The 14,368-nt window shown below is 46.4% G+C and overlaps 1 protein-coding gene across 1 annotated transcript; it reads left to right on the top strand.

The window, feature by feature from the left end:
• Window positions 1-810: 810 nt before the first annotated feature.
• Window positions 811-12,989, top strand: LHFPL5 (LHFPL tetraspan subfamily member 5). Its single transcript, XM_032340509.1, has 3 exons — window positions 811-1,640; window positions 5,767-6,003; window positions 12,684-12,989. The coding sequence occupies exons 1-3, from the start codon at window positions 1,229-1,231 to the stop codon at window positions 12,692-12,694; spliced, it is 660 nt and encodes a 219-aa protein (XP_032196400.1). The 5' UTR covers window positions 811-1,228; the 3' UTR covers window positions 12,695-12,989.
• Window positions 12,990-14,368: the final 1,379 nt, after the last annotated feature.

Below are 14,368 nucleotides of genomic sequence, written 5' to 3'. Positions count from 1 at the left end.
GCTTCTGCCTTTGGCTCAGGTCATAATCTCAGGGTCCTGGGATGGAGCCCTGCATCGGGCTCTCTGCTCAGCGGGGAGCCTGCTTCCCTCTCTTTCTCTCCACCTACTTGTAATCTGTCAATAAATAAATAAAATCTTAAAAAAAACCACAAATATGCAACAAAAACATAAACAGGAAAAAAACATAAAGGAAAAAGGTACTGTATTGAACAAACCATGTGTAAGGTTTGGGAGGCTTCCTTTGGGGTACTTCGTAGTTGTTATGACACTATCAGTCTGCATTGCAAATATACATATGCATATACATGTATGTAAGTATCTCACCATCTTTGAGGGCAAGGGCTCTGTCATTTTTATCTCTGTGGTTTTGCTTAGGGAAGATATCCTCCAACATAGGGCTTAGGACATAGTACGCTCTTAGTAATTGTTGTTTGAGAGAAGCCACAGAGACCAGAAACCAGTGACCGGAAGACACAATCAGAAAAGGTTTTGCACTCCAGGGGGTTGGGAGTTCTGAGAAGGTGACTAGGGAGCCAGGGAGGGTTTGGATGGGACTGGGGTGGGGGTGGGGGAACAGATAGTGCTCAGGACGAGGTTTTGGTTTTGCGGCAGGAATTGAGCGGGAGGACTGTGACAGTGACAGTCGCAGCCCCAGCCTCCCAGTTTTTGGAAGCTCTCCCACCCACACCCCGGCCCTGGCGCTCAGGAGGGTTTAGAAAAATCTAAGTTTCCTGTGGATGGAGTGCGCGATGGGCAGGCCGGGCGCTCCCCGCCCCTCCCCCGGCCAGGTCTCGGTTTCCAAAGCCTCTTCTGACCCGATTCCCGAGGCGCTGGCCGCGGTGCTGAAGCAGCACTTTCGTAGGCGGGAGGAAGGAGGGACCGAGCCGCGAGAAGAGGCGGAGCTCTCTGAGCCGGGAGCTGGAAATGGGGGGAGGGGCAGGGCGGCGCCAGTAGGCCCGAGACCCTGGCAGGCTGGAGAGGAAGAAGACCGGAGACAGCCTGGCTAGAGCGGACAAAGGCATCTGGACAAGCTTACGCTGAAGAAACCAAGGTTCTCTTCCCGGTCTTATTAATCCTCTTTCTTCTTCTTGGAGGAACCCTCACCTTGTATCCTTACCTCAGCCTCCTTCCCCAGCCCGGCTAAGGAGTGACCCACTCCTAGGCCTCTGTCTGCTAAGTCACTGGCTTCCAGTCCACAGGATCCCAGCCTAGGGCCTACCTCCTCACCATGGTGAAGTTGCTGCCTGCCCAGGAGGCAGCCAAGATCTACCATACCAACTATGTGCGCAATGCCAGGGCTGTGGGTGTGATGTGGGGGACACTCACCATCTGCTTCTCTGTACTGGTCATGGCCCTCTTCATCCAGCCCTACTGGATCGGTGACAGTGTTAACACACCCCAGGCAGGCTACTTTGGCCTTTTCTCCTACTGTGTGGGCAACGTGCTGTCCTCTGAACTCATCTGTAAGGGTGGCCCGCTGGACTTCTCCTCCATTCCCTCTAGAGCCTTCAAGACTGCCATGTTTTTTGTGGCATTGGCAATGTTCCTCATCATTGGCTCCATCATCTGCTTTAGCCTCTTCTTTGTCTGCAACACGGCCACTGTCTACAAGATCTGCGCATGGATGCAGCTGGCAGCAGGTGAGCAGGATTAATGGGAGGACTAGCAGGGGCCCAACCCAGGCCCCCCCAGGAAGCTGAAGCTTCCACCCTCTGCGGATGCTCTGGGTCTCTTTTCCAGGTGCTCTCCTTTACATTTATTTTATTTTTTTTCAAAGATTTAATTTTTTTAAAGTAATCTTTACTTCCAAAGGGGGCTTGAACTCACAACCCCAAGATCAAGAGTTATACGTTCTACCCACTGAGCCAGCCAGGCGCCCCTCAGCTGTTCTCCTTTAGCCCAGCCATATACTCAGTGCTCTGCAGAAGCTTCTGAGGAGTAGAGAATTTTAGAATGGCTGAGACCGAAAGAATTGTTGAGATCAAATTGTTCAACCCCCTCATCTTGTAGATGGGAACTGAGGTCCAGAGAGGGGAAGTGACTTGCCCAGGAGCACACAACTAGTTGATAGAAGGTGTCCTGACTCCCAGGCCACCACATCAGAGGTTGTTTGGTCTGGGAAGGAAAAAGAAGGAAACTTCCATTGTCGGCCATGTGGGAATAGGATCCAACCCAGGGCAAAATGGTCAAGCACATCCTAGATGTTTCCATCTCCCAGTTCTGGATATTTGCTCTTTCTCCTTTAAGGACCCACAGATCCCTGTCCTAACTCCTTCCCTCCCACCCCAGATTGCTCTCAGGGAGATTCTAAGGTCAGTTATTGATTTGGAGTGTTATACTGTGACCTTTCCCATAGAAACTTGCATTTAAGTTCCCTTTCATGGTGGAGTGAAAGTCTTTGTTCCCTAGTTATAGGTTTCCATACTTGAGGCAATAAATGGGAGTGGTATTTTGTGATGGGGGAGTAGGGTGGTGGCTAGAGTTTTTTTTTTTTTTTGACAGAGAGAAATCACAAGTAGACGGAGAGGCAGGCAGAGAGAGAGAGAGGGAAGCAGGATCCCTGCTGAGCAGAGAGCCCGATGCGGGACTCGATCCCAGGACCCTGAGGTCATGACCTGAGCCGAAGGCAGCGGCTCAACTCACTGAGCCACCCAGGCGCCCCCCCTTTTTTTTTTTTTAGATTTTTTTTTTTTTTTTTATTTGACAGAGAGAGAGAGAGAGTGGGAGGGGCAGAGGGAGAAGCAGACTCCCCACCGAGCAGGGCCACTGATTCGGGGCTCAATCCCAGGACCCTGGGATCATGACCTGAGCCAAAAGCAGACGTTTAACCAACTGAGCCACCCAGGTGCCCCAAGTGGCTAGGGTCTTTAAAACTGTGTGGGGCGGTGAAGAGGCAGACAGCAGATGGTGCCCAGAAACAAGGCCTTCCCTGCCCCTTGTTCTTGCTCCTGGCCCAGGCAGGCCTCTCAGCCCTTGAGCCTGCTGGTCCTGTTCTCTAAGCCTTGTCCTGCAGGCCTTGATCCTGTCCTATCACAAGGACCAGGCACAGGCTGCCCATACTGGGACATGTCTAGGAGCAGTGCTAGGACTGCAGACTAGAGAGAAAACCATCTTGACATCATTGGTTAGAATGAGAAGCAGTATTATCCATAACAGGAATGAAGCAGGGATCAGAATCCCAGACAACCAGACACATAGACTCAAACGCTCTGTCGGAGTTGGAGGGGGACCCCAGAGAGGTGGAGTTATCCCTGCCAACTACAGTGAGGAATCTGGAAATAAGGAAAAGAGTTGACCAAGTCTATAGCAAACCAACTGGTGACTAAGGATCTAGGGGAATGAAGGCAGTGGGTTCCAAGAAACTGGATGTATTCCAAAGACATTTTTATTGAGCCACACATTTACATAGGTATAATGGCTGACCAAGCACTTTCATATATATCATCTGGAGGAACCCCATCCCTACCTTAGTGAGGGAGATATTCCTCTTATTTTATAGAAAAGCTCTTAGTGGGTAACTTATCTTTTAGCACAGGTAGTGATGGACAGAACCTTTGATTCAAAATCTTGTACTCAGGGTAGTCACCTGGCTCCGGAGCTGCTTCCCCAATCCATCTACCTTCTCCCTCTCCTCTGATCTCTATAGATTAAGGGAGAGGCTGGGGCAGGGCTAAGGTAAATCTCGGTGGGCAGTGGGGAGAAGGCGGGAGAATGAAGATTTAGCAGTTCTGTGACAAAGAAGAGTAGAATGGACCCTGGCATGGTTACCAGCTGGTCCACCGTATCAGAGCCATGGAAGGCTGGAAACACAACCATTTCTCTCATTCTCCATGCTGCCCCCTCCCACAACATCCTGCAGCAAGTGCCATTTGCTGAACAGGCAGTGTGCTTGGGAAGGCCTGGGTGGGGGAGGCATCAGCAGGCCATTTGAATTAGACTCCAGGTCATGAAGCTAGAGACACTGATAGCAGAGGTGGCTGGATGCCATCCTGTGAAACATTTATGTTGGGGGAGGGTAAAGGTGGTGTCAAGTTCCATTCTTTAATGGAAGGGAATGAAAGATGAGCCGAAGGGGGGCGGTGAAGAGGCAGACAGCAGATGGAACTAAACCCTTGCCAAGAAGTTGACCCTTGCCAAGAAGCCCGAGACCAGGGAGGGGAGCAGGAGAAAGGAAAGAGGACCGATGACTGGGGCAGTGTGAGGCTGTAGTTTAACAATGTTAATCCAGCTTCTGGATGCCAGGTGTAAGCTGTGTGTGGTTCCAGCTCCTGGAAACCCAGGTAGGGCAAGTTGCTTGTCTCTCTGAGTCTTGGTAACCTCCCTTGTAGAACGTAGCAACGGACCTCCTATCACAAGGATGGGATGTCTAATACACATAATACACCTTCTCCAGCGCTTGACACATAGCAGGTGCTCAGTAAATGTGAAAAAAACACAAAAGCCACTTTATCAGTCAGGATGGATGAGGTGACAAATTACTCCCAAATCTTAGTGGCTTAAAACAAAGCTTCAGTTTTTGCTTGCAGCGTGTGCCCACTGAGGACCAGCGGGGGGCTCTGCTCTCACTGTTCTCTCCTGGAACCCTGGCCGATGGAGCATCTTCTGTCATCTGGCTGGTGTCATTGGAGAGCGAAAGGATGCTCTGGAGGGTCTCTCTCTAGTGGTTAAATGCTCTGGTCTGGAAATACACACATTTTGTTGTCTAAGGGAAGTCTTGAGGCCTTACCTAATTTGAAAAGAGGAGAGCAAGGAAGTACAACCGTACTATGTACGTGAAATACCTCTGAACACCTCTAATGACATCCACATCCACTGAAGTTGCTTCCATTCATTTGGCCTCAGTGCCAATAACAATAGCAACGATGGACAGGGACTGGTTGCCTACCATGAACCAGATGCTGCCGTGAGTGTTTTCCCTACATGACCACATGTAATCCTTACAGCTCTGCTATAAGGATTTTTTTGGAAATTAGTATTTTAAATAAATATTAGGGATTTGTAAATTCAGGGAAGTGTGAGCAGCTGCACTGACCTGTACTGGGTCAGGATGAAGAGACCTATTTGCTTGAATGAAAGGTTCACAAGGGAAGCAGCCAAAGATGGGGCTGGAAGACTTTGTGTATTCATTAAATCTAAGATTCCAAGTTGTAGGACATGCTGTTATTCTATGTGCAAATACTTGTTCTTTTTTTTTTTTTTTTTTAAGTAGCCCAATGCAGGGCTTGAACTCATGACCCAGAGATTAAGACCTGAGCTGATATCAAGAGTTGGATGCTTAACCAACTGAGCCACGCAGGTGCCCAGGAAAAATACTTCTACTCGAACCACAGCCTGAAGCTTTCTTATTATACGTATTTCAGAGATACTGGAGTATGAACAATTGTGCATCTTAGAAGTGATGAGTTCTCTGGGCTGAGACCGGATTTTGCGGGGGTTTGAAGCCAGGGTCGCTAGTGCCTCATCAAGTCCAAAGTGAGGGGCATGGCTGCAGGCCTGGTAGGACCACCTGGTGCCATGGCAGAATCTTCCCTGGGCTGGGGAGCTCCGCTTTCTGCCTCTACTCCTGAACAAAGGGAAGTCAATTTAGCTCTTGGATCCTCAATTTTCTCCCCTGGGTTCTACAAGAATGATGGTAGGTACTGTCCCATACCTCTCAAGGCTGTTAACGTGAAAAGGAGGTGACAAGATAGCAGCAGTGCAAGGTGGGAGGTGGCAGGCTGAGCACACCCAGCCTGATGCTGTCTGCCCGCCCTTCTGCCCCCTCAGCCACAGGCCTGATGATTGGCTGCCTGGTCTACCCCGACGGTTGGGACTCAAGTGAGGTGCGGCGCATGTGTGGGGAGCAGACAGGCAAGTACACACTGGGCCAGTGTACCATCCGCTGGGCCTTCATGCTGGCCATCCTCAGCATTGGAGATGCCCTCATCCTCTCCTTCCTGGCCTTTGTGCTGGGCTACCGGCAGGACAAGCTCCTCCCTGATGACTACAAGGCAGATGGAAAAGGTAATTCACCATCCCCCGGGAGTTGGGGCTTCCTCTCAGCCAGTCGCCAGAGGATTGTCCCTAGCCTGGGGTTGGGGACATCAAGACCAATCAGACACAGCCCTTATTCCAGAAGCCAAGGGCCAGTGGGGGTTTACAAGCCAGCAGGTGATGAGAGAGGCTGTCTGTGATAGAAGGGTGTCCTCCTGCCTCCCGTACACCCCCACTCCCATCAGGGTCTACAAGGGGGAGAACTCTGATCTAGCCTGGGACCTAGGGATGGCCTCCAGTAGAAGGTGGCACTGAGGCTGGGTCTGGAAGTTCACTGGGAGTTTGGTAGAGAGAGGAACAACAGGTGAGCAGAGGGGCTGAGCTGTTGGGGCAGAAGGAAAAAGGTAGGTTAGGGGGCAGAAGTGACAGCTCTTGGAGTGCAGTTGGTGGGTGCTCCCTTGAGCTGGGGAGAGAGCCTTGGGGTTCTCTGCATGCCATCCTGTTTCAATTTCCATCTTGCCCAAGTCCTATCCCTGAGTCGTAAGAGTCAGTTGTAGCTGACCCAAAGCCAGGCAGACCCTTCAGCCTTTTCTGTTTCCCATTGACCTTTCTTCCTCCTAGGGTACTTTCTGCTCCTGTATCTCATTAGGCACTTCTCCTGTATTAAGGGGCTTTTTAGGGGCATAAATTTTATCTACTAGTCATAGGGCAAGTCCTATCTCACACCCTTGTCAATCCCAAAATGCCTACTTCCAGCAGGCGGCTGCTGTGAGGGGCCTCTGGCTCCACAGGGACCTCTCCAGTCTCCTTTCCCCATAGTTGTCTTCACCGATTGCCCTGAACTAGAAGAAAGAGGCAAACTTCCTTGCCCCCCTCCCCCCATGACCTAGGACCCTTCCCAGATAAGGAACTTGAAGCCCAGGAGGGAGACCCACCCAGAGGTACACAAAAAGGTGGTGACAAGGAAGACCCAAAATTCTGGTCTTCTCTAGCTCAGCCCAGCACCCACTTCTCCACAAGGAAGTAATCAAACATCTCGTCCTTGTTTGGGAGTTTAAGAAGACTCACACACCTAAGTTTTGTGGTTAAAGATGAAAAGCAAATTACTAGAATGAGCTGGGCCAAGGAGGAGAGAAGAGTGAGGTATCTTTCCATTGGGGGAGCACTTAAGGTCTGGGTCCCTTGTAAACCCCATAATGGGAAGGGAAAAAGGAACTAGAATTTACTGAGCCTTTTCCATGTGCAGAAGTGATGTGAGTTTTGTTCACATGAGACATTTTTATTTAATCTGCACAGCAAACCTGTGAGGACAGGTTGGAGGTGGGGGGTACAGAAGCAATGGGCACAGCCAGCATTTTCTCCAGTGATGGAGAGTTTCTCAGGGAAGTTTCAGCAGGAGCTGCTGGAGGCATTTTGTTCAGCTCTCAGCCTCAACCTGCCTTAGAATATTTTACATTACTTATTTGCATTCTTTCCTTTTCAGAAGGGATTCTTTCAGCTGGAAAGAAATTCTATTGACATCATTGATTCATTCATTCAGTAGGCTCCACACCTAGCATGGAGCCCAAAGCTCACAACCCTGAGATCAAGATGCAAGCTGAGATCAAAAGTCCCCCGACACTTAGGGCATCTGGGTGGCTCAGTTGTTAAGTGTCTGTCTTTGGCTTAGGTCCTGATCCCAGCCAGGGTCCTGGGATTGAGCCCCACATTGGGCTCCCTGCTCAGTGGGAAGGCTGCTTCTCACTCTCCCACTCCTTGTGCTTGTGTTCCCTCTCTCACAGTTTCTCTGTGTCAAATAAATAAAATCTAAAAAAAAAAAAAAGAGAGACACTTAGTTGACTGAGCCACCCAGGTGTCTCCACATAATTCCTTTTAAAGTGGTTTCTTTTTAAGATTTTTTTTTTAAATTTGTTTGACAGAGAGAGAGAGAGAGAGAGAGAGATCACAAGTAGGCAGAGAGGGAGGGGAAGCAGGCTCTCCACTGAGCAGAGAGCCCCATGAGAGACTTGATCCCAGGACCCTGAGACCATTGAGCTGAGCTGAAGGCAGAGGCTTAACCCACTGAGCCACCCAGGCGCCCTAAAGTGGTTTCTTATGAAGAGATGGTTTTGTCCCTTTGACACTTTTCTTTACAAATCAAAATGTCTGTTCACTCTTTTCTGCTTCCTTGTCCTTCTCCTTTCAGATCCCATGCACTTGCCATCAATCTTTTCAGACTTTTTTCTCTCCATATTTTAGGTCCTTCACTATCATGGAGGACTTAGTTTATCCTTTTAGTTTATTACCTGTTAGAAAACACTCACATAATCTTTCTGAATAGATCTAACTACTCAGTGACGTAGTTACTGCCTCTGTCAAAGCACAGAATTGGGTCAGGAAAGCAGAGGTTGCGTCCCAGTTCTGCCAGGTCACTTTCTTCCAGGGGAAAAGGGGGACACCAACTCCTGTTTTGCCCCCTCCATTATTGTGTGGCATGAACAAAACAATGAAAGCAGAAATGAAACCTTGCACAAGTACATAGTTGTCGAACCACTCCCTAGGGGTTAAGGAGGCAGAGAGTGAGTGTGTGCTTTGGAGTCAGATCTGGGTTTATAATTTGGGCTCTGACAAACCATAAGGGACTCTTAAGCATAAGAAACAAACTGAAGGTTGCTGGAGGAGGGTGTGGGGGATGGGGTAACAGGGTGATGCACGTTAAAAAGGGCCCGTGATGGGGCACCTGGGTGGCTCAGTGGGTTAAGCCGCTGCCTTCGGCTCGGGTCATGATCTCAGAGTCCTGGGATCGAGTCCCGAGTCGGGCTCTCTGCTTGGCAGGGAGCCTGCTTCCCTCTCTCTCTCTGCCAGCCTCTCTGCCTACCTGTGATCTCTCTCTGTCAAATAAATAAATAAAATCTTAAAAAAAAAAAAGGGCCCGTGATGTAATGAGCACTGGGTATTATATAGGACTGATGAATCACTGACCTCTACCACTAAAATCAATAATACATTATATAAGAATTGAATTTAAATAAAGTTTGGGCTACATTGTTATCTAGTTGTGACTTTGCAGAGATTGCTTAATTTCTCTGAGTCTCAGTTTCCTCATCTGAGCCTCATTTTTATGGAGATGAGGTGGCAGGTTTCTCCTCATTTGTAAAAAATACCTGCTTCAAAAAGTCGTGAACAAGAGAAGGCTCAGCAGGAAGATGAGGATGTCTGCTCCTGTCACTGCTGCGGAAGATTGTACGGAAGATTATAGCCAGGGTGATTAGACCAGAAAAAGAAAGGAAAGAAATCCAGTTTGAGATAAAGAAGTACAGCTGTCTGTATTAGCAGATGAAATGATTTTGCATATGGAAAATCCTAAATAATATACTAAGAAACTATTAAAGCTAATATATAACATCAGCGAGGTTGAGGGATATAAGCAGTATACAAAAATTTGTTGCATTTATATACACTAGCAATGAATGATTTGAAAATGACATTAAGAAAACAATTTCATTTATAATAGCATCAGAAAGAATAAAATACATAAAAATAAATTCAATGAGAAGTGTAAGATTTGTACATGAAAATTAAAAGACATTGTTGAAAGATATCAAAGGCCTAAATAGATGGAAACATCTATACTCATCACTCAGAACACTTAATACATTAAGATGGCAATGCTCCCCAAACTGATCTACAGATTCAATGCAATCCCTGTCAAAATCCCAGCTGGCTTTTTGCAGAGATTGATAAACTGATTCTAAAATTCATATGGAAATAAAAGGGACCCAGAAGCAGCCCAAACAATCATGGAGATCAAAATTGGAGGACATTCATGTCCTGAATTGAAACTTCCTACAAAGCTACAGTAATCAAGATGGTGTGGTACTGGCATGAGGACGGACATACGGATCAATGGAATAAAATTGAGAGTCCAGAAGTAAAGCCAAACATCCACGGCAAAATGAGTTTTTGTAAAATATTTTATTTATTTTGAGAGAAAGAGAGGGAGAGCACAAGTGAGGGGAAAGGGCAGAGGAAGAGAGAGAAGCAGACTCTCGGTTGAGTAGGGAGCCCAGTGGACGTAAAGCTCGATCCCAGGACCCTAGGACAGGACCTGGGCTGAAGGCAGACGCTCAACTGACTGAGGCACCCAGGTGCCTTTTGCAAACTGATTTTTTCTTTTCTTTTAATTTTTTTTTAAAAAATTATTTTATTTATTTATTTGACAGAGATCACAAGTAGGCAGAGAGAGAGAGAGAGAGAGAGAGAGAGAGAAAGGGAGGCAGGCTCCCTGTATAGCAGAGAGCCCAATGCAGGGCTCATCCCCGGGCCCTGGGATCATGACCTGAGCCAAAGGCAGAGGCTTTAATCCACTGAGCCACCCAGGCGCCCCGCAAACTGATTTTCAACAAATGGTGCTGGAACAATCAGATATCTACTTGCAAAAGAATGAAGTTGGATTACTCACTTCACATCATACACAAAAACTAACTCAAAATGGATTAAAGACCTAAATGTAAGATGTAAAATTATAAAAATCTTAGAAGAAAACATAGGTATAAATCTTTGTGACCTTGAATTAGGCAGAGGTTTCTTAGATGGGATGCCTAATACATAAGCAACCAAAGCAAAAATATATATAAACCGGATTTCATAAAAAATTGAAAACTTCTGCGCTTCAAAGGACACCAACAAGAAAGTCTAAATATAATGCAAAGACTGGGAGAAAATATTTGCAAATCATGATTCTAGTATCCAGAATACATTAAAAACTCCGACAACTTAACAAATGAGAAAAACATAGATAACCCAATTTTTAAAGTGGGCAAATGATTTTTTTTTTTTTAAGATTTTATTTACTTATTTGACAGAGAGATCACAAGCAGGCAGGGGGAGCAGCAAGCAGAGGGAGAGGGAGAAGCCGGCCTCCCACTGAGCAAGGAATCTGATGCGGGGCTCAGTCCCAGGAATCCCAGATCCTGACCTGAGCAGAAGGCAGACACTTAACCCACTGACCTACCCAGGCACGCCTGGGCAAAGGCTTTGAATAGACATTTCTCCAACGCAGATATCCAAATGGTCAATAAGCACATGAAAAGATAGTCATCATCATTAGTCATTAGGAAAATGCAAATCAAAACCACAATATTATTTCACAGCCACTAGGATAAATTGGAAAAAAAACAAAAACAAAAACAAAAACGAACAGTAACAGGTGTTGGTGAGCACGTGGAGAAACTGGAACTCTCATATGCTGCTAGTGAAAATGCAAAATTATGCAGTTGCTGTGGAAAACAGAAGGGCAGCTCCTCAGATGGTTAAACACAGAGTTACCACTATGTGGCTCGAAATTTATTCCTAGGTATGTCTGCAAGAAGACTGAAAATATGCTTGCACAACTTGTATACAAACGTTCATAGTAGCATAATTGCCAAAAAGTGGTAACGACCCAAATGTGCATCAGATGATGACTTGGATAGATGACCTGTGTATATCCATACAGAGGAATAGTATTCAGCACTAAAAATGAATGAAGTACTGAGAATGACTACCGTGTAGATGAAGCTTGAAGACATTGTAAGTGAAAGGAGCCACTCACGAAAGAACATGTGTTGTATGATCCCAATGATATAAATTGTTCAGAATAGGCAAATCCATGCAGACAGAATGTAGGTTTTAGTAGTTGCCTGTGGCTGTGAAGAAGCGGTGATTGAGAGTGATAACGGGCACAGCGTTTCTTTTTGGGATGACGGAAATATCCTAGAATAGGATAGTAGTGGTGGTTGCACAACCCAGAGATTATACTGACAACCCACCAAGCTGTACACTTACTTATTTAGTAGAGAAATCACAGGTAGGCAGAGAGGAAGGCAGGAGGGGAGGGGGCCTGCGGGAAGCAGGCTCTCCGCTGAGCAGAGAGTCCCATGTGGGGCTGGATCCCAGGACCCTGAGATGATGACATGAGCTGAAGGCAGAGGCTTAACCCACTGAGACACCCAGGCGCCCCCTAAGCTGTACATTTTAAAATGAGTAAATTTTGGGGGCGCCTGGGTGGCTCAGTGGGTTAAGCCTCTGCCTTCGGCTCAGGTCATGATACCAGGGTCCTGGGATCGAGCCCCACATCGGGCTCTCTGCTCTACAGGGAGCCTGGCCTGCTTCCTCCTCTCTCTCTCTCTGCCTGCCTCTCTGCCTACTTGTGATCTCTGTCTGTCAAATAGATAAATAAAATCTTTAAAAAAAAAAAAGTATATTACCTTGGGAAGGTAATTTATAAAATGAGTAAATTTTGTTAGTGAATTATAGCTGAATAAAAAAATGAAAGATTGTGTGAAGGGTTAGATAGTGCATATAAAGCACTGACAGCGCCTGCACGCTATACAGGTGATTAATAACTATTAGTTCTCTCACCCTTTTGTCCTTCTAGGATCTCCAACTTTTTACACCATCCATCTACCCACTCAGTACCAGCTCCTGGGCCCCACGTGCCCACCGACATCTTTAGGCATGGGGTGGGGGTACAGCAGTGAGGGAAGAAGTCTCATTGGAACTTGCCATCTGATAAGGGACACCACATGCAATATGGAATTACAATCTGAGAAGCATTATGGAAAAAAAGAAACCTTCTTGAGATTGAATAAATGACACCTGATCTAGTTTGGAGAGGGAGTAGTGTGTAGGGACTTATCCTGAAAAGGAGGTGTGGTTGTAAACAAATAATGTTCTCTTTTTCCATGCAGAGGAAGTCTGAAGCAGCTGAAGTTCGGTGAGTAACCATTGTTGGGTCATCTGTGTGCCTTTGGAAGGGCTGTGGCCTTCGCGGTTTCCTTATTGACTCAGCAGGGTGCATGGCTGGTGGGGGAGGGGGCTGTGGGGGCTGCGGTTCGGGCTGGGAGAGGAGGAAGGACTCTGGCAGGAGTTAGCTGGCATCTGAGACCCTCTAGTTCTCCTTCTGTCTTGAGAAGTAGGCAAAGAACAGGAAGAAATATTTAAAATAGGAGGTGGTGGGGCGCCTGGGTGGCTCAGTGGGTTAAAGCCTCTGCCTTCAGCTCAGGTCATGATCTCAGGGTCCTGGGATTGAGCCCCACATCGGGCTCTCTGCTCAGCAGGGAGTCTGCTTCCCTTCCTCTCTCTCTGCCTGCCTCTCTGCCTACTTGTGATCTCTGTCAAATAAATAAAAATATTAAAACAAAATAGGAGGCGGTTTCATAAACTCATCTTTTTCTGGAGCCTGGCAAACAAGAACAGACTGTTTACAAGTTGGCATTCTAATTTGGGCCTTTATTTTCAGAAAGATTTTAAGTGATTTGTAAGAAACAAACAGAAAACTTAATAAAATAAAAAAAAGTCAGAGAGGAAAACAAATATTCCAGAAAGCTAGGCTAACAGAAATACTGTATTGAGTATTAAATTTAGCTTTATGCTTCCTAATAGCCAAGGCAAAAAGAAAAATATGATGTAACCTGTTTTAATGTCGGTTGAAAAGGAAGCACACATATCAATTTCCTTGTTGTCTTTAGGTTTCCAAAATGTGATTTGATGAGAATATTAAGGAGCACATTAAAAAAAAGGGCCCATCATAGTATCACCTTCCAAATGCTCCCATTTATTGAGGACCTCCAGCAGGCCGGGCACTTTGTGTGGGGAGGAAGGATTATCTCCACTTCAATTATTTTAATTTTTGCAAAGTACCTTCCAATCCTTGACCACTTAGATGTACTTTTTGAATAATTACAAGCTAGCACTGCCCCCTCCATACTTACTAGATGATTCTCAAACTCAAATATGCATACAACCCACCTGGAGATCTTGTTAAAATGTAGATTCTGATTCAGTTTGAGTGGGTCCATAAACTCTGTGTTTCTAACCTGCTTCTCATAATGGTTGCACTTTTGAGTAGCAAACTGTTAGAGCGCATGTGAACATACATGGGGAAGTTTTTTTGTTTTGACTGTTTTTTAAAAAATGTCAAATTTTATATTCTTGGAATTTTTTTTTTTTTTTTTTTTAATACCACAGGTCAACTGTTTCCCTGACAATGGAAAATTAAGAAATCGAATTCTTCAGAGACAAAAACTTGTTCCTTCCATGCTTCCCTGTGGGCACTATAGACCTGATGTTCCGAAGCCTTTTGCTATAGGATTAGAACGTGGCGTGTATACAGAAAATTTTCAGGGGCAAGCAGCCCCGCAGTGACCAACATCAGAGATATTCAGAGAGAAATGGGTGGTGTTCTTCTGATGGGGCCCCAGTTCTCTTGTATCCCTTTTACAGCAGCGATCACTTTATCCCCTCGAGGCCTCTCCTCTGTAAAATGAGAGGGCTGAGTCCCTGTCTTGGGGCCTCCCAGGTCTGAGTTTCCCACAGCCAGCCTGCCTGAGGATACATTTGTTTGAAGGCACATTAGAAACAGCCACCCAGCTCT

This window comes from Mustela erminea, chromosome 4, assembly GCF_009829155.1.
Source record: "Mustela erminea isolate mMusErm1 chromosome 4, mMusErm1.Pri, whole genome shotgun sequence".
In the NCBI taxonomy this organism is placed as follows: domain Eukaryota; kingdom Metazoa; phylum Chordata; class Mammalia; order Carnivora; family Mustelidae; genus Mustela; species Mustela erminea.
Note: the sequence above shows the minus strand (reverse complement) of the source record. Positions and strands in the feature narration are given on the sequence as shown.